Source organism: Balaenoptera borealis, assembly GCF_965194805.1.
Source record: "Balaenoptera borealis genome assembly, chromosome: 7".
In the NCBI taxonomy this organism is placed as follows: domain Eukaryota; kingdom Metazoa; phylum Chordata; class Mammalia; order Artiodactyla; family Balaenopteridae; genus Balaenoptera; species Balaenoptera borealis.
The window spans coordinates 129,792,184-129,815,889 of NC_138864.1; the positions used below are offsets into that span (position 1 = coordinate 129,792,184).

General features: G+C 48.7%; 1 protein-coding gene across 2 annotated transcripts in view; it reads right to left on the reverse strand.

The window, feature by feature from the left end:
- The window catches only part of PTPRN2 (protein tyrosine phosphatase receptor type N2), a 708,877-nt gene that overhangs the window by 455,763 nt on the left and 229,408 nt on the right, over window positions 1–23,706 (reverse strand). For both annotated transcript variants that reach the window (XM_082398840.1, XM_082398839.1), the window contains exons 4-5: window positions 13,030–13,132; window positions 4,874–5,033 (exon numbers count right to left, since the gene is read on the reverse strand). In XM_082398840.1, coding sequence (XP_082254966.1) covers window positions 4,874–5,033; window positions 13,030–13,132 — 263 coding nt within the window. The remainder of the gene's footprint in view (window positions 1–4,873; window positions 5,034–13,029; window positions 13,133–23,706) is intronic.

Below are 23,706 nucleotides of genomic sequence, written 5' to 3' on the forward strand. Positions count from 1 at the left end.
CCGACAATACATTTTTATTATTTTGCTTTAAATATCCAATAGCTTTTATCCAAAAATTTATATATGTTATGTGTGTGTATCTTTTATATTTACTTGCAAATTTACCATTTCTGGTTCTTTTCATCGCCTTTGTAGATATTGGCTTCTATATGATATCATTTTTCTTTAAGGTAAAGAACTTCTTTTAGCATTTCTGGAGTATGAGTCTTCCAGACACAGATTCTTCCTGTTTCACCTACAGTTTTGAACAATATAGAAGTCTAAATTGACAGGACTTGTTTGGTCTTTTTTTCCTTTTCAGTACTTGAAAGATGTCCTTCCACTGTTTTATGGTCTCCTAATGAGAAGGAAGACTTCATTCTTATAATCATTCCCATGGATGTAAGGTGTCTTTTTTCCCCTGAGGATACCTTTAAGATTTCCTCTTTATCTTTGGTTTTCCCCCAATTTGATTATGATATGCCTAGATTTGTATTTATCTTGCTTGAGGTTCACTAAGCTTCTTGGATCTATGTTTTGATAAGTTTTGTCAATTTTGGAAAAACCCCAGCCATTATTTCTTTAAATATTTCTTCTGCCTAATTCTCTTTCTCTTTCCCTTCTAGGATTCCAATTATACTTGTTTTAGAGTTATTTGAAATTGCACCATGTATCTTGGATGTTTTGTTCCATTTTGCACTCTTTTTTACAATATGTTCTTTTTTAAAATAAATTTATTTTATTTATTTTGACTGCGTTGGGTCTCCATTGCTGCATGCGGGCTTTCTCTAGCTGCGGCGAGCGGGGGCTACTCTTCGTTGCGGTGCACAGGCTTCTCATTGCGGTGGCTTCTCTTGTTGCGGAGCACGGGCTCTAGGTACGCAGGTTTCAGTAGTTGTGGTGCACAGGCTCGGTAGTTGTGGCTCACGGGCTCTAGAGCACAGGCTCAGTTGTTGTGGCACACGAGCTTCGTTGCTCCGCAGCATGTGGGATCTTCCCAGACCTGGGCTCGAACCCGTGTCCCCTGCATTGGCAGGCGGATTCTTAACCACTGCACCACCAGGGAAGCCCTACAATATGTTCTTTTTGTTTCACTGTTGATCATTTCTATTGAGCTGACTTGAAATTCACTGATTCTTCCCTCTACTGTGTCTAGTCTATCATTAAGCTCCTCAAATGAATTCTTTACTTCTGATCTTATTAATTTCTAGCATTTCCATTTGGTTCTTTTTTACCGTGTCCATCTCTCTGCTACAATTTTCCACTTGTTCGTTTATGCTTTTTCACCTTTCCCACTCAATCCTTTAACATATTTATCTTAATTATTAAGATATCCTTTCCCAATAATCCCAATGAATGAGTCATACCTGGATCTTCTCCTATTGACTCTTTACTCTCTTGACCAAGAGGGACATTTTCTTGTTCCTTCATGCGTCTCCCAATTTTTTATCGTACGCTGGAAATTTTGTTTAAAAGAGTAATGGAGAATGAAGTAAATGATATTTAACCCTAAAGCAGAGTGTCCCTTCTTTTCTCAGTCTGCTGATGCGGCAGCTGAGTCCATGAAGTCTGTCAGTGAAGTTGGTGTGGATTCTGTTGCAGAGGCAGTCGGATTCGGTCACTACTGACTACAGTAATGTTGAGGGCAGGACTGGGGCCTTTTCTTCGGCAGGGCTCCGATCCAAGCCCCAGGGCAACTCTGAGGATCGCTTCATGCTTTGCAGACAGCCGCCGGTTTTCTGAACCAGGGGAGCTCTCTCTGAGTCACAGCCCAGTACCGCTGTGAGTTGCTGAAGACTTCTTTTCCTGGCTTTCTGCACGCTATTCACAGATCCTTCTCCACCATGCAGCCTCATCCCAAGCCTTCGGAGGGCTGAGGTGTGCTCAGAACGGCCTGGAGTTCCTTGGAAGGTCATCTCTCGGTCCTTGTCCCCTTCTCCCGCCCTCCAGCACTCAGGGCTCTGTGGAGGCTGCCTCCAGACTCGACCCTCACATCAGTCTCCACTGCCAACCGTCCTTAAAACCTAGGCTGCCTTCTTCCTCTCCCCACTGTGGTTCCTGCCCATGGGCAAGCAGCTGTGGTCTCTTCTCCCCTAGAATGAGCTCATCACTTCCTGAGTTTAGTTCATTCAGGTTTCTTTGTATCCTAGCTTTCCGGGTTTTTGTTTGAAGGCTATGGTTTAGTAGCTCACTTGGCTTATTCCTGCTGTCAGGGTAGACTGGGGTGATCTCTTGACGTTCTTCACTTTGAGTTCATCTGAACATCTTCAACTGCTGACTTCTGGTTGTTCTTCCAACGCCCAGCCCCTGGGAAGCCCTTGACCCCACGTGCCCACCTGGTTCAAGTTCAGCCTTCCCTCCATTACAGCACCTGCTCTGTTTTTAAATGTATCTTTGTGTCTCCCTCATTCAGTGAGATTGTAAAATCCTAGAGGGCAGGATTGTAAAATCCCAGCACCTAGCACAGTTTCTTGCACATTAAAAATGCGTCAAACAAGGATTCCAAATAAATCAGTTAATTCATGGTATTTCCAAATGATGAATTTCGGTTTAAACCTCCTCCAAAGCATAGAATAAATTGGGACCTACAATGTTGTCTGTGATGAACCAGCCCTGCTGTGGCTGATAAAAGCGGGAGCTGGTTTCCACCACTAACAATGCAGAAGCAGTAACCGCACTGATGTGGTGATGCTAAGGGCACAGGTGTGTGCCAGGGCTTGGGGCTGGGCGCTTCTGGGCACTTCTGTCCAAGAGGAGTGTGACTTACTCCCTCTGGCTTCCGTCAGGAAGTAATTAGTACTAAGCCTCTAAAGATGATAAGTTCACAGCATTTCTCTGTCTATGACAGCTAGATTTTTGATGGCACATACATAGAAACATGATTCATAAAATAATTCATTGCAAATTGGTTGCACCTTGAAAGATCATCTGTGTAGAAAGCTTACATTTCCAACTGAAATACTTGATCAACCGAGAGCGGAGGGGATCAGAAAACACTGCCCAAATCCCTGGCAAAAGTCTGCACGAAGAGCTTCTTGTACCTTATCCTGTCTCAGCTTATTAGAGGAATGATGAAGTGCTTTCTCCTCATTTAAACCCTGGACAGAGAAAATAATGAGTTCTAGGTTTTCATGCATTTTTAAATATTGAGAAGCATCTATCTTAACACAGAATAAAAATGCCTAAGCCAAAATGCCACGAAGTGCTCATTTGCGAATAATCCGTGTGACTGTCATGCTGAAACAGCTGTGTGGTGAGATGACCACAGAATTCATTATTCAAACTGGACATTTCTGAGAGGGAAAAGGGGCTTCTTAGTAATTACGACGGGGCAGCAGGCACAAACCGGCACGATCCAGCAGGACCACGAGGTGTGGTCATTCCCCTGGGTGGGAGTGTTAAAGATTACGGAGGGCAAACTTGATGGACGGTGGCCGTCGCTGACGGAACGCTGGACAAGGGCAGGGACAGCCATTCTGTTTCCCCATCGCTGTTTCCTGGAAGGGAGAGCAGGTCGGGATGTGATCACTCCTCTCCGAGGCAGCCCAGTGCCCGAGGGTACAGCTCCGGGAGGAATGAACGGTCCTGGCAAAGACAGCAGTCATCCTTCTCCTACAGTGGGGAAGGCGCCTGGAGAACACGCCCGGGGCTGGGCCCACCGTGTGCACGGGTCAGGGCTGGAAAGGCTCTGCGCTAAGTCCCCGGATCAGCTGGAAGCGCAGCACATCTGCCCCCGGAGCCGTGTCAGCTGCTCGCCCGCGTCACCGCAGCACCTCCCGGAGGCTCAAAGACCCCGCCGTCAACAAGTCCCTGCAGGTGCTGCAGCTTATTCCCAATTCCCGCGTCTCGCGGGCGCGGACAGCAGGCGAGCGTGGCGGAGAGTCAGGGGGCCGCTCAGGCCCCTCCGGGTGATTTCAGGCCTCTCTTGGCCCAGGGAGCTAACCGAGCTCAGCCGCCCTGCACGGCCACCACGTGTGCCGCCCAACATCCAGCCCAGAGCTGGCTGAAGTGACGAGAGTGAAGGTGTGGCCCAAGTTGCTCCCCCGGTGTCCCAGGGCCGCGCCGCCTTGGGATGAATCTGGGGGGTGTGAGAGGAGCAAAGCGTCCGGGCTTTCCTCCGTCTTCCAGCACGGCATCAGGGTTAGAAAGAAAAGTGAGTCAAATTCCATTGGCGGAACTAACCTTCCGCAGAAAGGAAGCGTGAGTGTGGCTGCCGAACACCCAACGTGCCCAGAGCACCGGGACGCCCACGCTTTCCCCAGAGTCCACCCTCGAGATGCATGAGGGCCTCTGGCTCTGGACACCACTGCTAGACCCGCCTCTTCTAGGCTAGTCAAAAGCTGGCAACTCTGGTTTAACTGGCTGTCATAAAATCATGCATACTTTCCCATCTAGAAAGTTATGAGATTTCTCATCGTTTCTATAAACTGTTCTTTTCAATGGGCTTCGAGTCCTGGATGGCTCTAGAGCAGACTGGCCTTGGTACAGAATGAACCTGCACTGAGGACCTGACAGCTGGCACACACAGGGCGCCCCCGAGGGCAGGCTGCGTAAGGAGAGCCGCCCTGGGACACAGGACCTCAGTGCCGACGCCAGGACAGCCTCGGGCAACCAGGATGGCTGCTCACCCCATGCCCACCGACTCCCTGCTGTCCTGCCTCACGGTGGACCCCGCAGCCCGGGTCCCGGGTCCAGGCGGTAAGCACAGGTCCTCCCGAAAGGGTGGAGACGCACCCCGTCTCTCCCCAGCCCCCCCCCCGCCCCGGCTAGCCCGAGACACAGGAGAAAAGCCCAGCGATGCCACAGCCATAGGAAACGTTCCCTGTGCGTGCCCGGAGGAAGCCCCCAGCAGGGGCAGACACACCCCAGACCAGAGAGGGGCTCCGAGGGTCACCTGGGCCGGCGGCCTGTCCGGCTTCAGCCCGGGGAGCACGTCAGGGCCGGCGGCCTGGGACAGGGCCTCCAGGTAGGGCAGGTAGCGCTGAAGGGCCTCGGCCAGCACGTCGCCCTCCAGGCTGAGGCTCCGCTTGTCCTGGACACTCTGCTTTGAGCTCCTGCAAAGCAAAAGGAAAGCGTGAGCCAGTCCACGGGGCATGGCGTTGATTGCGCGGCCAGACGCTGCCATGGCGAAGGAGGGTGGCCGCAGGGACCACGTGGGGACCCGGGCGTCAGGCCAGGCGGTGACAGCCCGGCCCCCGCTGCTCTCACCAACTGCAGCTGGAACCTCTCATGCGCCCCCTGAGCCTGGCAGCCGGACACGGTGCGGACCTGGTGAGTGACCCTGAGAAGAGGGCCAGCACTAAAGTACGTTCTCAAGAACCGCCCCCGACCACCAGGGACAGGAGACAAACTAGAATGTGGGAAACAGCTGGCACTTACTCAAGTCCAGCAAGAATCTGAGCAGCAGAGAGCTTTCCCCAGTGTGGGGAGGGGCAACTGGAGAGCCCTGGTCCTACCACCCACTTGCTCTGGGACCCCACCATCTCAGCCAGCGCCCCCCATGTGCAGAGGAATGGGGTAGGGACGCACTGCGTGAGGGGGTGGTGCTCACGACGGCACATCCCGACCCCCGGAAGCTGTGACCGCATGGGGTTCCGCGGCACGGCACGGCGGGGGGCAGAGCGGGTGGCATCAGCTTGCTACTCAGCTGACCCTAAGGTGGGGGGCCCTCCCGGTACCCCAGTGTGACCACGAGGTCCTTAGAAGAGGAAGAGGGGGTAGAGGGCTGGTGTCAGAGTGATGTCATGAGAAAGACCTCCAGCTTTGAAGGATGGGGCCCGAGGACCGCAAAAGGCAGGAAGCGATCCTGAGAGGCTGCTTGGAAGAAGGGGCCTTGTTCTTGTGGGTTTCTCTTGTTCATTGCTCTGCCCAGAATCTGCACGGAGACTAAGTCAGTGTCGGCACTGAAAACAGCGCCCACTGAAAGAACCAGCTTGGAAACACCTGGTAGGCTCTGGGGTGACACCGAGTCAGCTTTACAACAGTAGCCTTTCCCACCGCTGACCTCACAGATGGCACTTTTCCAGCGTTAGGAAAAGCGTCTCTGTGACTAAAATCGTTTATCACTGGGAGTGAACTTAGGAAAACAAACTAATTATTGTGGTGAACGGCAGTGATGCAGATTATGGACTTACTTGGAAAAAACGTTTTCTTTTTCTTTTAAGAAAATGCACTTTTTAAATTATATAAAACACAGTACGCAGTCCGTCAGACTCTTTGACAACCACAGACGCTGTCTGTGCGGAAAGAGCTGGACTACACACGACCTCAAGTTGTGCTCTGTGCCGGCGCTCAACAAACGTGCGGTGATTTGTGAATCATAAATAACTGCACACAAGCGCTCCCTGACGTTTACATACAAGGTGCGTGGGGTTTTCTCACCTACTAAACTCATTTGATCTTCATGTAAGTAAATATGGGGTTTTAAGTTTGTTTTATTTTTTATTAACTGCCGGAAGTGCCCTAGATGTGAACAAGAATACCCCAGACCACCAGAAGAGGCAGAGCTGACACGCCGTTGATGTGTGGTTTCGGCACGTGTGAAGGACAAGGACGCATTCGCTGTTTTCTTCGTTTATTCCCATCCTTTCTCTGATTTTGTATTTGGAGAGCCATGGCTTTTGATCTTCACTTTTATTTACAAATGTACCGAATGTGATAAGAGCCATGATAATTGTAGAAAAGGAGGTGTTCTGACGCGCAGAGGTGGACGTGCTGCAGCTCCCCGGCCTGGGTGGGGATGGAAAGGCCGTAAGCGCGGGCGGAGGGACAGAGGACGCGTGCAGCCTCCGGCTACCCCCAGCCTGGGAGCTGAGAGCAGGGCCGCGTCCAGCACGGCGGGGCTGGCTCCCTGTTCGGCCGCTGCCTCTCGCTGCAGCCAGAAGACAGCCCACGGCCTGTGCCCGGAGAGGGCCACCCGGCCTGCCCAGGTCACCTCAGAAGATGTGCGCCAGCCCCGGGCCCGGGAGGCTCAGGGCTCCGGAACCTCTGTTACTGCGGGTGCCCGGCCTCTACCCCACTGCACACCGGAGCCCGCGTCCCACGCAGCTCAGGACCCAAGCGAGACGAGCTCCCTGGGCGCCCCGGGGCAGGGTCCCGATGGGCTTGGGTCTGCAGCCCCGTCGGCCTGGTGTCGTCTCAGACGACAACCTGAGGAAGAAGAATCATCGCCCCATCGTCCAGCTGAGGGGACCGAGCCCCGGCGCATCACTGGGTCACGTGGCGAGGCCAGCTCTGGTTGCGCCCGGAAACCAGACAAATAAAACTGAGCTTCCTTCCCAGTCGGGGATCTAGGGTCAGCGGCCCCGTCCACGCTCACTCCTCACGGGGACAGGACGTCCGTGGCCTCTTCAGGTCCAGGAGAGTGTCCTGTCTCCCAGGCTGATCCGGGCACTCTGCCGCAGTCCAACAGTGAGAACGGTGCTCTGTAGCGGAAGCGACCTCCATCCTGATGGCAACGAGGCGTCTGCAGTGACCGAGAGTGGGGTCACCACGCGTGCGTGCCTGCATGCGTGTCTCTGAGGGTACGTCTGTGTGCGTCTGTGTGTGTGTCCGTGCATGTCTGCATGTATGCGCATGTGTCTGTGTGTATGTCTATATGTGCCTGGGTGTGTATATGTATTTATCTGTGTGTGTGTCGATGTGTGTGTGTGTCCGTGTGTATCTGTGTGTGCCCGTGTGTTTTGCAGATGTTGGGTGAGGCCGTGTTACTACAAATAAAGTGCCTGTGTGCTAGCAACCATATCCACTTTCAGGGACCAGGAAACAATGTTTTAAGTATTTTATATCCAAACATGACAACCTATTCCTTATATGTGGGTCTTTACTGTGATTTAGGGAATGTACTGGGGTTTTAGGTGGGTGTGTACCTTTTTGTAGATTTCCCACTTGGAGTAACGGAGAACAGGCTCCCGGCTAGTGTTTCCACGTAGAAAGTCTGATTTTCAAGAACAGATCACTAATGTTAGGGGTTTGATATCTGTAAGTATTTCATAAAATCTGGGACTTACAGAAAATCTTCACATTTGTGTTTAATTATTGCGATTGATAAAACTGTCCTGTTTTTTTTTTAATTAATTAATTTATTTATTTATTTATTTTTGGCTGTGTTGGGTCTTCGTTTCTGTGCGAGGGCTTTCTCTAGTTGCGGCGCGCGGGGGCCACTCTTCATCGCGGTGTGCGGGCCTCTCACTGTCGCGGCCTCTCTTGTTGCGGAGCACAGGCTCCAGACGCGCAGGCTCAGTAATTGTGGCTCACGTGCCTAGTTGCTCCGCGGCATGTGGGATCTTCCCAGACCAGGGCTCGAACCCGTGTCCCCTGCATTGGCAGGCGGATTCTCAACCACTGCGCCACCAGGGAAGCCCCAACTGTCCTGTTTTTATTTCTGACGCGTTTTCAAGTTACACTGGCTCAGACTTAATAGGCGTATAAATGATCAGGAGCTGCACGGTTCTTTGCATCTCAAATCATGGCTACAGCTTCCTTGACCATTTTTTAATGGATGAAATTTCATGTTCTGTGTGTAATTTAACTGAAGTCAATTTACTTTTCTGGTACTTTATCTATTTTTCTCACTAATTGCTAATCAATGCAGATAGAACCACCTCATAAATGTGTCTTTAAATTGTCTTATTCATCTTCCCTGCGTGTCCGCTGCTGGAGGATTGTTTGTGACACTGTAATACGTTACAGCAGCCAAGAGAGCGTCCCTCTCTGTGTGTGCGACACTGTAGCAGCTAGCTCTCAGATTGACTTTTGCCCTGTCATTCGGCTTGAAGTAGGTCAAAACTTTCTAAGTGTACATTTTCTACCTCAAAAGACTAAGAATGTAGTCCCTACACGTCGGTCTCCACTGGTCCCTTTCCCACTTCCTTGCACTGACCTTCAGGCTCCAATAACATGGGATGCTTTCAGTTGGCACCCAATGTGCTCAGGAAAAAAAAAAATCCGAATTATAAGCAGAAGCTTTGCAAAGAGCACACAGTGACCTGGTTCTCACTCCTTTCTCCATAATCCCAACTTTGTCTAATGATCATTTCGGTGCCATTTTATTTTTCACGTAAACAGAATTCATGGCTCAGTCAAGTCCTCCATAACATTGCTGCCCACCCCACCCCCATCTGTTCTGGCCATCAGGGGCCTCAGCAGAGGGTGTCCCCAGGCTCCCGGCGTCTGTCCCTCATGCAGCGTCCACGACACGGCTTTGCCTCTTCCTGGCTCTCAGGCAGTGCTTGCTCTGCTTCCCCCAAGACTGGGGCTGGGCGTCCTGACACCACACTCGGAGCTCACTGCTACCTCCTGAATGGGTCACTGGTTTGGGGCCAGTTCCTTAATCTCTTTTAAGGTCACCTGTCCTGTCCCAAGATTGCTGACTGTGGATATTCACACATCTACGGGGTACAGAAAGCTCTGGAAGTACCCTGTGGAATGTAGGTCAGGCAGGATTCTTGGTCGGTGTGGTTACCCACGTAATAAACAAAAGTGTCACAAGACCCTTCATTCCTTCCTTCCTTCTTTAGTCAACAGCTTTGGGCCGGACACCCACCTGTACACGGCATGTGCCAGGCGCCAGGGATGCGCTGGGAAGGGGGTGGGGGGTCCGAAGGTGGGATTCCTCCATTAATAGTGACTCAGATCTGTCACTTCAAAAACTGCCTGGAAAGCCTAAAGGTGATGGCCGCGGACTGAATTTGAAGTAAGATACATAGTTACAAACACTAAAGATGATGAAAGTAAACCAGTCACAGGCCAGAGAGGGCAAGAAAGAAAGCAGAGAAATCAGGGGTCTCTGGCCAGAGGGGCTGTAAAAAATGCCACCTGATATTGTTTATAAATGCTGCATGCAAAATAAGAGACTCCAAAGGGCAGAATTTTAAAGGATTAATTAGACAGCAAAACAGAGAGAACACAGGAATGGTAATACCGATTTTAGAAAAGTGGGATCAAGACAAAAAGCACTAAAGATGATGAAGTCTCCATTTAAAAACGGTAGCAGGTGTGATGATCCACAGTGAAGAAGAAACGCTGTGAGCGTGTGTGGGCTGAACGTCAGAACCCAAAGTGTGTAAAGCAAAATATGTTAAAAATGGAAGGAAAATTTATGGAAATAGTTTTTGTCTGAGAAATTTCAATAAATAAAAATATAAATAAGGATATTTGATTTTGAGGAATATAATTTATATTTATATGTAATTATAAATTTTATATATGATTATAAACTATATATAAAAATCTGTACTCTGTAAATAGTGGATACAATAGTTTTTTGAAGTATCCATTGAAAATTAATAAAAGTATGGTATAAACTAGGCCACAAAGAGAACCCCAAATTTCTAAAAAGTAAAAATTGAACATGTCACATTCTCTAACTAAAATGCAGTAAAACTAGGCACTGATTTAAAGACTAAAAACAAGAGCACATAAATATGAACAAAGGAAAGAGCCTACACTTACTGCTCCCAAAGGATATAAAATTACAATTACAGATAATTTAGAACAAAAGCAAATGAGCCCATCAACATTACAGGATGATGCCAAAACCACGCTCACAGGCGAATGCATAGCCTTAAGTGATTTCACTGCTTTTTAACAATGAATAAATAAAAATAAGAACAAAACTTTCAGCTCAAGAAGTTTCATAAAAACAATAAATCTAAGAATGGTAGAAAGAGAAAAGTCCAAGAGATAATTATTTTTTAAAATTGTGTTAAAAGGGTAAAGAGAAAAATCAATGGCTAAGGTGTGATAATTACACATATGGCGAATGATTTTTTAAATTATAATACAGTACTGTGAATCACACTAAGTTAACAAATTTGGAAATCCCTATGAACAGGATAATAGTTCTCTGCAAAATTGTAAATAAAACCTTTGAGCATATTTCACCAATAATCTCAGAAGACAATGAAAGTGTTATGAGATTTACCTACAAAGAAAGATCATTTAAAAATATATACCAGGCAGCAGACAATTTCAACACCAAAGAAAGTTTTGCAGAAGGTTTTTGAAAGGAATGAAAACTATTCCGTGTGTATCATGACGACCCTATAACCTTGACAAAAGCTGAGGAAAAAGAGGGTGGGTGACCAGGATTCCTGCCACCAGGCAGAGGCCCCATAGGACACACGGCGTCTCCAAATGGGACGTCCGGCAGTTTAACAAAGGAACTGTTCGCAAAGACAGAGCAGGACCAAGAGAACCGACAGGCTGACGGTGGAGAAGGGCTGGGCCTATGGGAGGGAGGAGTTAAAGGGTCACAGTGGGGGTCCAAGCAGCCATGACCTTGGCAGAGCCGTGGGTGTGATGCCTTCCTGCCCTCCCAGCCAGGGGTGTACCACGGCCAAACCCACCCAGCCCAAGGCCAAGGACCTGCTGGTGCCGCCCAGGAAGCCCATCTCTCTGGGGCAGAGCGGGTGAGGGTGGAGGGAATTAACACCCTCAAGGAAGAAATTAGAACTCCCATCGCGAGAGGGCTATGAGCTCCCTTTCCGCTGGCAACTGTACCTCGTGCCATCTACGGAACAGACTGGAAAGCTACTTCTATAAAATATGGTACGTGAAGAGTTACTAGCCTTAAATATAAAGACTATGCAGAAAGAAACCAAGCAGAAAAATACAAAAAATACTTTGTATATGAACAAAGATTATGCACAGGAAATCCATATAGAGAATTCCAATCTCTACATATGTGTATTTTTAAACTTTTAACCTCACTTGTAATCTAAAAAAGCGAAGTTACCATTTTTCATAACAAAGGGGCAATTATTTTAAATGACAATATTAACGCTGCTGAGAACGTGGTGAGCTAGGTGTTTGTCCGTGGTCGCACCGTGTCTGATTTCTCAGGGCTGTTCTCTCTGGAAATGCTCTTTCCCTGACGACAGGCTGGCCTTTCCGCCATACTTACTGACTGTCTAGACTACGTACAGAGTTGTTCCTGCTCGGTCTTTCCCATTCCCCTATCCCTCTGCCCTTTGGCCTCCTCAGTGGAGTTCAAGGTTGTCTGGGACAGTGCACGCCACTCAGGTACATCTTCACTGGGAGGGACGGAGCAGCGGCCGGTGCTGAAAGGCCCAAATGTCACTGAAAGACCAGCGTGAAGAGTCTGAACTCACCCAGATGAAAATGGAAATTCAGGATAGCCTGACTTTGCATTTTGTGTCTTGTGTTTACAGAGCAGACTACAGTGGCACAGTCTCCTTGTTAAAGCTCAGTATACCAGCAAGAAAGACAAAGGACAGCTCCTACCCTCAAGAGACTCACGGTCTGGCCAGTGAGAGAGCCGCCACGGTGAACGTGTTTTCACGTTTGGTGCATCTAACCCTGCAGGACCTGGCGGCTTAGCTGCTTCCTCGGCTCGGCAGCCTGGGCAGGAAGGCAGACGGCTGATGTTTCTGTCCGTCACTGAGATTATTTTCACTGAGGCTACGGACAGAGACAACTCACTCTCCGAGGGAAGAGTGGACTTCCAAGCGAAGCCTTGGGGGAAGGTCGTCTCCCTGTTGTATAAACGCCGGCTCGGGGTTGAGGCGGCCCGCGCCCGGCGCTCTGTCTGTGGACAGAGTCCTCACCTGCCGGGGTCTGTGTGCCCCCTGCACGAGCGGGCAAGGCGTCTGCACCTCCGCACGTGTGCAGAGAGGACGAGATGGAATGAATCCGGCTCACACGGGCTGCCGTGCTTGGGGAACGGCACGCCTTTCATGGTTTAATTTGCTTCTTGTACTAAAATGAACACAAATTCTTACTGGGAAGTGAGAATTATTGACTTCTCTGCTTTCAACCAAGGCTCTGAAGATGCAGACCTTCCGAGGGTCTCAGGAAGGTGGGGAGGACCTTTGGGCACGTCTGTTGGTGAGAACAGCCCCTTGTGGGAGGGTCACTCCCATACACCCTTCCCCCGGGGCCAGGACCCCTCCTGCTCCTTACACACATTCCAACTTCCTGGAACGTCTACACGGAAAGACAGGGTACTGTGCTACGTGAAACAAGGAAAAGGGCTGGTGGATGCTGGCGTGGCCGCCAGCGGGGAGCCGTAAACCAAGTCCACTTTACCTGGCTGGGCTGGAGGCCTCAGGGCGCCGCGGGGAGGCCTGGGGAAGGCCGGCGAGCTCCCGCGCCATCACGTGCTGGGTGTAGCCATCCTGCCACGTGAGACCTGCGGGGAGAGTTGCAGGAACTGCGTTAACGACACGGAAGTCGAGCCAGAGCTCCTGTTTCCGTCTCTGAGTAACTGCTGCTGTCCCAGGTGTTCTCCCACAATGTCATCCATCGGCCAAGGCCCCTCTCACTGCAGTTTATTACAAGATCTCCTCCTTATAGAAATTCCAGCCCTCTGCGGCCCCTCCACCCGAAATGCGGTGGGTGCTTTGCTGTATGCAGGGGCCGGCTGCTGCGGGAGAGGGGCGTGCGCCGCCGTTAGAAGACAGGCTCCAAGTCAAAGGTGCAAACTCTTCTACCTGGAAAGGTCTGGTCACGGCAAAGCCATTCCTCACCCAGAAGCGCACCTAGTGGCCACCTCTCAGCGCCGCCCTGCCTGCTCGCCGCCTCCACGTCCTGGCGATTTGTTCTTCGCAACCCCGCCCAGCTTAAGAGCCACACGATTGAAGTGAAATAAGGGCTATTGTTACTGTGAAAGCAATTATCACGGGGCTTAATGTACTGTATCTGGGAGCCAATTACATTATATTTATACTCAAATGTTATGACAAAGAGCTTTATAACAAGGGCGAAGTAGTTATGAAGGCAAAATCCATGTGATTATGCATTAATTACATGCACTGCAGATCACATGATAATTATGCTCAGAATTACCAAATAACCCCTAAGAATAATTATTATGCAATTTGTACATTTTGGATCTTATGGTAACACTTTAGCACTTAGAACTACCCCATGCAATTATCCGTAATTATCTAATCACTAAATATCATGTAATTACAGAGATATATTTTTATGCCCTGTACAAAAACACATTACCAAAACCTTCAAATCAGGACCGCTGTGCTTGTTTGTGTGTGTGTGTGAGTGTGGTACAAGAAGGTCCAGAACTCGCTGAGAACACATATTCTGGGTGGAATTAAAAGAACGGCTCTTACACATAAGCTGCCTTCATGAACACACTTGAATATTTTTTCAAATGCAAATCTAACGTTTTTTTAAAATTTACAAGTGGCAAGATTCAAGCGGTTGGAATAGTTCTGAATCTCAGAAGGTCCGATGGCATTATCCAAAGTGGGAGCTGTGGGGAAGTTCGCCCCCCCGGCTGCAACCACAGCAACCAGCAAGCAGCTCAGTTTGCGACGTGACGTTTTGAGAGAGGTCCCTGCAGGGAGACCCAGCCCCGCTGGCACCGTTACCCTTACTTTAGGACTCAATGTGCTTAATAATAAGCAAGTCTGTTCCATTTGCCAAAAGCAACTAGAAAACGCCCCACGTGAAATGTGTTTGTGTGGCTGTTATTGGTCCACTCCCAGGAGTATTCACAATTGGAAGCACATCTGCAATATTAGCATAACATCTAGCACTGCAGACTCAGAAAACAGGCGTGGTTTAACCACATCATTCCCTAAAGGATGGTCTTCATGTCAATATCCACCAGGAAACAGAAAATATCACGAGCACAAACAGAACTTTCTGTGGGAAAAAAAATCATTTTTAAAATTTAAATAACAGAACTTCAGTAATATTTTTATCTAAAGAGCACAGAAGTCTAAGCTGTGCCAACTCTGAGGAGGCCTCAGTTGCAGCAGGTGGGCACCGACAGAGGGGGTCTACACGGGCCACGAGGGGAACCCTGAACCCCAGCCCAGACCTCTCAGCTTTCCTGGGAGCAGGCAGGAACTGGGCACTCGGAGAGAGAAACAAAGGAATGTGTAGGTCCAGGGGCCTAGACGTCCTCCCTAAAGTTCTCTCCAAGGCCAGTCAGAGGAGGTAAAACCCTGGGAAGAGAGGGTCCGCGTCTGGAAGATGGGAAGACACTCTTCCCACCAGGTACAGCCAATCCCTGGAAACCATACGTGTGGAAGGCTGTGCAGTGTGGAAAGAAGACTGGCCAGGGACCCAGGGACCCAAGAAACAGGTGCTGGGCCCCCTGGGGTTCCCTTGGGCTGTGATCTCAGACTTGGAACTGAATCAGCCACCAACGCTGGTGGCCGACGGGGCCCAGCTGAAGTTACCTCTCTCTAGTCAGAGGGCCCGGAGAGAAGCGACTTAGCACTTTGCAGACAGCAGAGCTCCACTCCCACCAAACACCACAAAGGCCGAGAGGGAGCCTGGGCACCCTCCCTTGTGAGGCCAGAGTGACTCTGCCAGTGTCATCAGAGCAGCCAAGTGGGGAGGGGGACTTCCCTCCCCACTGTGTGGTAACCACCCCCTGGTGTGCCAGTGGAGACCGTGTGGGGAGTTCAGACTCCCACCTACCTGCTGCCCAGCAGTGAGGACAAGAACCCTCCCTCAGGTGCCAGCAGAGACCTGGTGGGGAACCTGGGCTTCAACCTCCATTGCCAGTAACAGAGCCCCTACCCCAGCAGAGCAGTGCCAGAAAAAGCCAGTTAAAACACAAGTTTAAATGAGATGGAGACTCACAACATAATACAAAAATGCCCAGGTTTCAACAGAAAACCACTCTTACCAAAACCAAGAAAACCTCAAACTGAATGAAAAAAGACAATCAGCACACACCAAAATTGAGATGTCAGCCTTATCTGACAAAGACTATAAGGCAGCCATGATAAAAATACTTCAGTGAACAATCATGAGCACTCTGGAAACAATGAAAAAATGGGAAGCCTCAGTAAAGACACAAATACAAAAAACAAAGTGAAAATGTTATAACTAAAAAATACAATAACCAAAATAAACAGCTCACTGCGTGCACTTAATAGAAGGATGGAGGGGACAGAGAGAAGAATCAGTGACCTGGAAGACAGAACAATAGAAATCACCGAATTTCAACAATAGAGAGAAGATAGTCTGAAAAAAAAAAGGGACAGAGCCTCTGGGTTTTGGGGCTGTAACAAAAGATCTAATTTTCATGTCATCAGAATCCCAGAAGGAGAGGAGAAAGAAGGCAGGGCTGAAAAGGTACTCAAAAAAATGATGGTTGAAAATTTCTCAGTTTTGGCAAGAGATATAAACCTAAAGATTCCAGAAGCTGAGCACCCCAAATGGGATAAACCCAAATCTCCTCCAAGGCACATGATAATTATACTTCTTAAGACTATATGCAAAGAAGAAAGTATTAACAGTAGCCAGAGAAATGACACCTTACCTATGAGGGGAACGTAATTCAAATGACAGAGGATTTCTCATCAGAAACCACAGAGGCCACATGAAACTTCTGAAAGAAAAAGCTGTCAATTCAGAATCCTGAAAGTCTACCAATCCAGATACCTGGTGAAAACATTGTTCAGGAATGACAGGGAAATGAAGACATTCTGAGATAAATGAAAATGCGAGCATATTTTGCCAGCAGACCTACCCCAAAAGAATTGCTATACGAACTTCTCTAAATAGAAAGGTGATGACAGAAGAAACTGGGAACATCAAGACGGAAAAACGGCATGAAAAGTAAAGGTATGAGTAAATAAGATAAGCTTTCCTTCTTCTGAGCTTTCTAAATTATGTTTGACAGTTGAAGCAAACATGATAACACTGTCTGATGTGCTTCTAAATATACGTAGAGGAAATATTTAAAATAATTATAATAAACAGGGGGAAAACCATAAAAGGAGGTAAGGTTTCTATACCCCACTCAAAATGGTAAAATGATGACACCAGTAAACTGAGATCGTTTTATATATATATAATGTATGTACTATCTATACCAACTACTAAAAAGGCGATAAAGAGATACACTCAAAAATAATATAGATAAATCAAAATTGATTTGTAAAAAACTGTTAACATAACCTAAAGGAATGCAGGAAAAAGAATACAGAGAAAAATAGAACAAATAGAAAAAATAGAATAGAACAAAAATATATAATAGGAGTTTAAGTCTTAACAAATCAATAATTACATTACATATAAATGGGCTAAATATACCAATGAAGACAAACATTGACTGAGTGGATTAAAAATGCATGACCCAACCATATGCTGTTTATAAGAAACTCACTCCAGCTTTCAAGTTGAAGTAAAAGGAAAAAAAAGATGTATCATTAATTAAAGACAAGTAGCAGTGGCTATCGTAATAGCAGATAAATTAGTCTTCATAACAAACAAAATTACCAGGGACAGAGACATAATATAATGATAAAAGGGTAAATCTGCCAAGAAGATACAGCAATCCTAAATGTATACACATCAAGCAACAGAGCTGCAAATATGAGAAGCAGAAACTGACAAAAGTTTCTACATTGTCATCATCCCAATTACCCTCCTAAATATTTGCATCTTCATCCAATTAAAGTGGACCATATCTTGGAACATAAATAAAACTCAGCAACATGAAAAGAATCAAAATCATTCAGAGTATGTTCTCCAATCACAATGGAGTCAAACTAGAAATCAATAACATAAATATAACAAGAAAAGTCTCCAAACACTTGGAACTTAAACAACACTTCTAAACAAGCCACAGGTCAAAGAGAATCCAAGGGAAAAAAATACATTGAACTGAGTGAAAATGAAAATACAACATATCAAAATCAAAACTGGGGCACAGTTAAAGCTGCACTGAGTGAAATTTTTAGCACTAAATACTTACATTAGAAAAAGTCTCAAATCAATCATCTAAATTCCCACATGAAGAAGCCAGAAAAAGGAGAGCAAAATAAACCCAAAGCAAGTAGAAGGAAGGAAATAATAAAGAGCAGAAATCAACAAAATTGAAATTAAAAAAATAGAGAAATCGGTGAAAACAAAAGCTGCTTCCCTGAAAAGATCAGTAAAATTGGCAAACCTCTAGCAAGACTGACAATGAAAAAGAGAGAGCAGTCACATTATCAATATCAGCAACGAAACAGGGGACATCAGTACAGACCCTGCAGACCTCATAAGGGAACAAACAAGTCTACACACATAAACATAGCAACTTAGATGAAATGGACCCATTCCTCGAAAAACACAAACTACTACAACTGATCCAATATGAAATAGATAATTTGATAGCCCTATAACCATTATGAAAATTGAATTCATAATTTAAAACCTCCCCAAAAAGATATTTCTAGACCCAGATAGTTTCACCGGATAATTCTACCAAACATATAAGGAAGAATTAATATGAATTCTACACAATTCCTTCTGGAAAACAGAAAAGGAGGAAATAGTTTCCAATTAATTTTATGTAGCTAATATTAACCTGATACCAAAAGCAGACAAAAACAGTACCAAAAAAGAGAAAAAGAAAAAAGAAACCTACATACCAATATCCCTTATGAATACAGACATAAAAATCCATACAATATTATTAGCATATAAAATCCAGCAATATATAAAAATAATTATACATCATGGGGTTTATTCCAGGGATGCAAGACTGGTTTAATCCAAAATAAATCAATTAATTCAACACCTTTTCATGATGGATATTCTCAGAAATATAGAAATTGAGAGGAACTTCATCGACTTGGCAATGAACATCTACACAAGCCCTACAGCTAACATCGTACTTAATGGTGAGAAGCTAGAAGCTTTCCCACTACAATCAGGAAAAAGGCAAGGATGTCATCTTGCACCACTTTTACTCAACAGAGCCAAAAGTTCTCAACAGTGCAATAGGGCAATATAAGGAAATAAAAGTCATGCAGATGAAAAAGGAAGAAATAAAACTGTACCTATTTCCAGATGACATAATTTTCCACATGGAAAACTCCAATGAATCTACAAAAAACTCCTAGAATAAGTTTTTTCTATATTAGCTATGAACACATTGACACTGAAACTAAAATATTATTTACAGTCACTCACGAAGTAAAATATTTAGGTGTAAATCTAATAAAACATGTGCACTGAAAACTACACAATGCTGATGAAAGAAATCAAAGATCTAAATAAATGATGGACATAATGGGTTCACGGACTGGAAATCACAGTATAATAAAGATGTAAACTCTCCCTAAATTGATATACAAGTTTCACACAATTCCTATCAGAATCCCAGAAAACTTCTTTGTAGATACAGACAAGAAATTTATGTGGAACAGCAAAGGAACTAGAGAACTTAAAACAATTTGGAAAAAGAAGAATGAAGCAGGATTTGGTAGAATTCTACCTAATAATTCTGTACCTATAGTCTTATTAATAGGCACAGTAATCAAGGCTGTGTAGCACTGGCGGAAGGAGAGGCAAAGAGATCAACAGAACAAAACAGAGAACCCAGGAACAGACCCACACAGAAACGCCCAACAGATTTTTGACAAAAGTGCAAAAGGAACTTAATGGTTGAAAAATTGCCTTTTCAACAAATAGTGCTGGAGCAATTGAGCATCCAGAGGCAAAAACAGGAACCTTGACACAGGTTTCATGGCTTACACAAAAAGTAGCCAAAACGGGTCATGGATGTAAATGTAAAATATAAAACAATAAAAATTTTAGGGGACTAGAGAAATGAAAATCTTTAGAACCTCAGGCTAAGCAGTAAGTTCTCAGACTTGACACCAAACATCATCCATAAAAAGAAACATTGATAAACGAGAGAGATCTCATCAAAATTAAAAACTTTTGCTCTGCGAAAGGTCCTTTTAGGAGGAGGAAAAGACCGATGAGTGGGAGAAAATAATTCAAACTACATATCCAACAAGTGACTGGTATCTGGAGTATACAGAGCTCTCAGACGTAAACATTAAAAATCCCAGTTACCAAATGGGCAAAAGACACGAGGAGACACTTCATCGAAGGGGATGAACAGACGGCAAATAAACACACAAGAAGCTGTTCCACGTCACCAGCCGACAGGCCAACGGAAATTAAACACACAGCGACATATCACTGCACACCTCTCAGAAGGACTAACATTAAAAATCGTGCGACACCAAATCCTGCCGAGGGTCTGGAGAAACGGTTACATTTCTAGTGGGATTGAAAAATGGTGCAGCCACTCTGGAAAACAGTCTGGCGGTTTCTTAAAAACTAAACATGCACATCATACAACCCAGCGATTGAACCCCTGGCCACTGATGCCAGAGAAACGAAGACTTACGTTCACACAAAAACTTGTAAACAAATGTTTATCGCGGTTTTATTTATAATACCCCCAAACTAGAAAGAGCCCAGATGCCATCCAGCGAGGGAGGGTTAAACATACAGGTGCATCCACACCATGGACGAGTACTCAGCAGTAAAAATGACTCAGGGAGTAAAAGGGAGAGACTACAGACACAGCCACAACCGGGACGAATCTCCAGAAAACTCTGCCGAGTGAGAAAAGCCAATCCAAAAAGGATATGGAGTGCCAGGCCAGGGCTTGACATCGTTGGTGAGGGTGCGAGTCCTGCGAGGGGGCAGAGGGGGGTGGAGGGCTGGTGTGAGGCCACAGGAGGCCCTGGACACCACACAAGGAGGGCCTGGCGCTTTCTGCTTGCAGCGCGGAGCCATGAAAACATTCTGAGTAGGACAAAACTATCCAACTATGTCTCCCCCTCACAGGGGAGAGTGGACCTCACAGAGGGGGGACCTCACAGGGGACAGGGGAACTCACAAGAGCAGTTACCTCACAGTGGAGAGGGGACCTCACAGAGGAGAGGGGACCTCACAGGGGAGAGGGGACGTCACAGAGGGGGTACCTCACAGAGGGGTGACCTCACAGGTGACAGGGGAACTCACGTAGGGTGGACCTCACAGGGGAGAGGGGAACTCACAGGGGAGAGGGGACCTCACAGAGGAGAGGGGACCTCACAGGGGAGAGGGGATCTCACAGAGGGGGAACCTCACAGGAGAGACAGGACCTCAGAGAGAGGGGACCTCACAGAGGAGAGGGGACCTCACAGGGGACAGGGGAACCTCACAGGGGAGGGGGGACCTCACAAAGGAAAGGGGACCTCACAGGGGAAGGGGGACCTCACAGAGGAGTGGGGACCTCACAGAGCAGGGACCTCACAGAGGAGTGGGGACCTCACAGAGCGGGGACCTCACACAGGATACGGGATCTCACAGGGGAGAGGGGACCTCAAGAGGGCGGATTTCACAGGAGAGATGGGACCTCACAGAGGGGGACCTCACAGAGGAGAGGGGACATCACAGAGGGGGGAACCTCACAGGGGAGAGGGGACCTAACAGAGAGGGGACTTCACAGGGGAGAGGGGACCTAACAGGGGAGAGGGGACCTCACAGAGGAAAGGAGACCACACAGGGAAGGGGGGACCTCACAAAGAAGGGACCTCACAGGAGAGAGGGGACCTCACAGAGAAGGGACCTCACAGGGGAGAGGGGACCTCACAGAGAAGGGACCTCACAGGGGAGGGGGGACCTCACAAAGGGGGGACTTCACAGAGGAGAGGGGACCTCACAGAGGATAGGGGATCTCACAGAGAAGAGGGGACCTCACAGGGGAGAAGGGACCTCACAGAGGAGAGAGGATCTCACAGGGGAGAGGGGAACTAACAGAGGGGGGACCTCACAGGGGAGAGGGGGCCTCACAGAGGGGGGACCTCACAGGGGAGAAGGGACCTCACAGAGGGGGGACCTCACAGGGGAGAAGGGACCTCACAGGGGATAGAGGGATCTCACAGGGGAGGGGGTACCTCAGAGAGGAAAGCGTACCTCACAGGGTAGCGGGGACCTGAGAGGGAGGAGGGTACCTAACAGGGGAGATGGGACCTCACGGAGGGGGGACCTCACAGGGGAGAAGGGACCTCACAGAGGAGAGGGCACCTCACAGAGGGGAGACCTCACAGGGTAGAGAGGACCTTACAGAGGCGGGATTTCACAGAGGAGAGAGGATCTCACAGGGGAGAGGGGAACTAACAGAGGGGGGACCTCACAGGGGAGAGGGGGCCTCACAGAGGGGGGACCTCACAGGGGAGAAGGGACCTCACAGAGGGGGGACCTCACAGGGGAGAAGGGACCTCACAGGGGATAGAGGGATCTCACAGGGGAGGGGGTACCTCAGAGAGGAAAGCGTACCTCACAGGGTAGCGGGGACCTGAGAGGGAGGAGGGTACCTAACAGGGGAGATGGGACCTCACGGAGGGGGGACCTCACAGGGGAGAAGGGACCTCACAGAGGAGAGGGGACCTCACAGAGGGGAGACCTCACAGGGTAGAGAGGACCTTACAGAGGCGGGATTTCACAGGGGAGATGGGACCTCACAGAGGGGGGACCTCACAGAGGAGAGGGGACATTACATTGGTGGACCTCACAGGGGAGAGGGCACCTCACAGAGAGGGGACTTCACAGGAGAGAGGGGACCTCACAGGGGAGGGGGGGACCTCACAGAGAAGGGGCCTCACAGGGGAGAGGGGACCTCACAGAGAAGGGACCTCACAGGGGAGAGGGCACCTCACAGAGGGGAGACCTCACAGGGTAGAGAGGACCTTACAGAGGCGGGATTTCACAGAGGAGAGAGGATCTCACAGGGGAGAGGGGAACTAACAGAGGGGGGACCTCACAGGGGAGAGGGGGCCTCACAGAGGGGGGACCTCACAGGGGAGAAGGGACCTCACAGAGGGGGGACCTCACAGGGGAGAAGGGACCTCACAGGGGATAGAGGGATCTCACAGGGGAGGGGGTACCTCAGAGAGGAAAGCGTACCTCACAGGGTAGCGGGGACCTGAGAGGGAGGAGGGTACCTAACAGGGGAGATGGGACCTCACGGAGGGGGGACCTCACAGGGGAGAAGGGACCTCACAGAGGAGAGGGCACCTCACAGAGGGGAGACCTCACAGGGTAGAGAGGACCTTACAGAGGCGGGATTTCACAGGGGAGATGGGACCTCACAGAGGGGGGACCTCACAGAGGAGAGGGGACATTACATTGGTGGACCTCACAGGGGAGAGGGCACCTCACAGAGAGGGGACTTCACAGGAGAGAGGGGACCTCACAGGGGAGGGGGGGACCTCACAGAGAAGGGGCCTCACAGGGGAGAGGGGACCTCACAGAGAAGGGACCTCACAGGGGAGAGGGGACCTCACAGAGGATAGGGGATCTCACAGGGGAGAGGGAACCTCACAGAACAGAGAGGACCTCACAGGGGAGAGTGGAGTTCACAGAGGGGGGACCTCACAGGGGAGAGGGGACCTCACAGAGGGGGGACCTCACAGAGAATAGGGGATATCACAGGGGAGAGGGGACCTCACACAAGGGGCGCCTCACAAGGGAGGGGGACCTCACAGGGGAGAGTGGACCTCACAGGGGAGAGGGGACCTCACAGGGGACAGGGGAACTCACAGAGCGGTTACCTCACAGTGGAGAGGGGACCTCACAGAGGAGAGGGGACCTCACAGGGGAGAGGGGACGTCACAGAGGGGGTACCTCACAGAGGGGTGACCTCACAGGCGACAGGGGAACTCACGTAGGGTGGACCTCACAGGGGAGAGGGGAACTCACAGGGGAGAGGGGACCTCACAGAGGAGAGGGGACCTCACAGGGGAGAGGGGACGTCACAGAGGGGGGACCTCATGGAGAAAGGTGACCTCACAGGAGAGGGGGGACCTCACAGAGGGGGGACCTCACGGAGGAGAGGGGACCTCACAAAGGGGTGACCTCACAGGGGACAGGGGACCTCACAGAGGGGGGACCTCACAGAGGATAGGGGATATCACAGGGGAGAGTGGACCTCACACATGG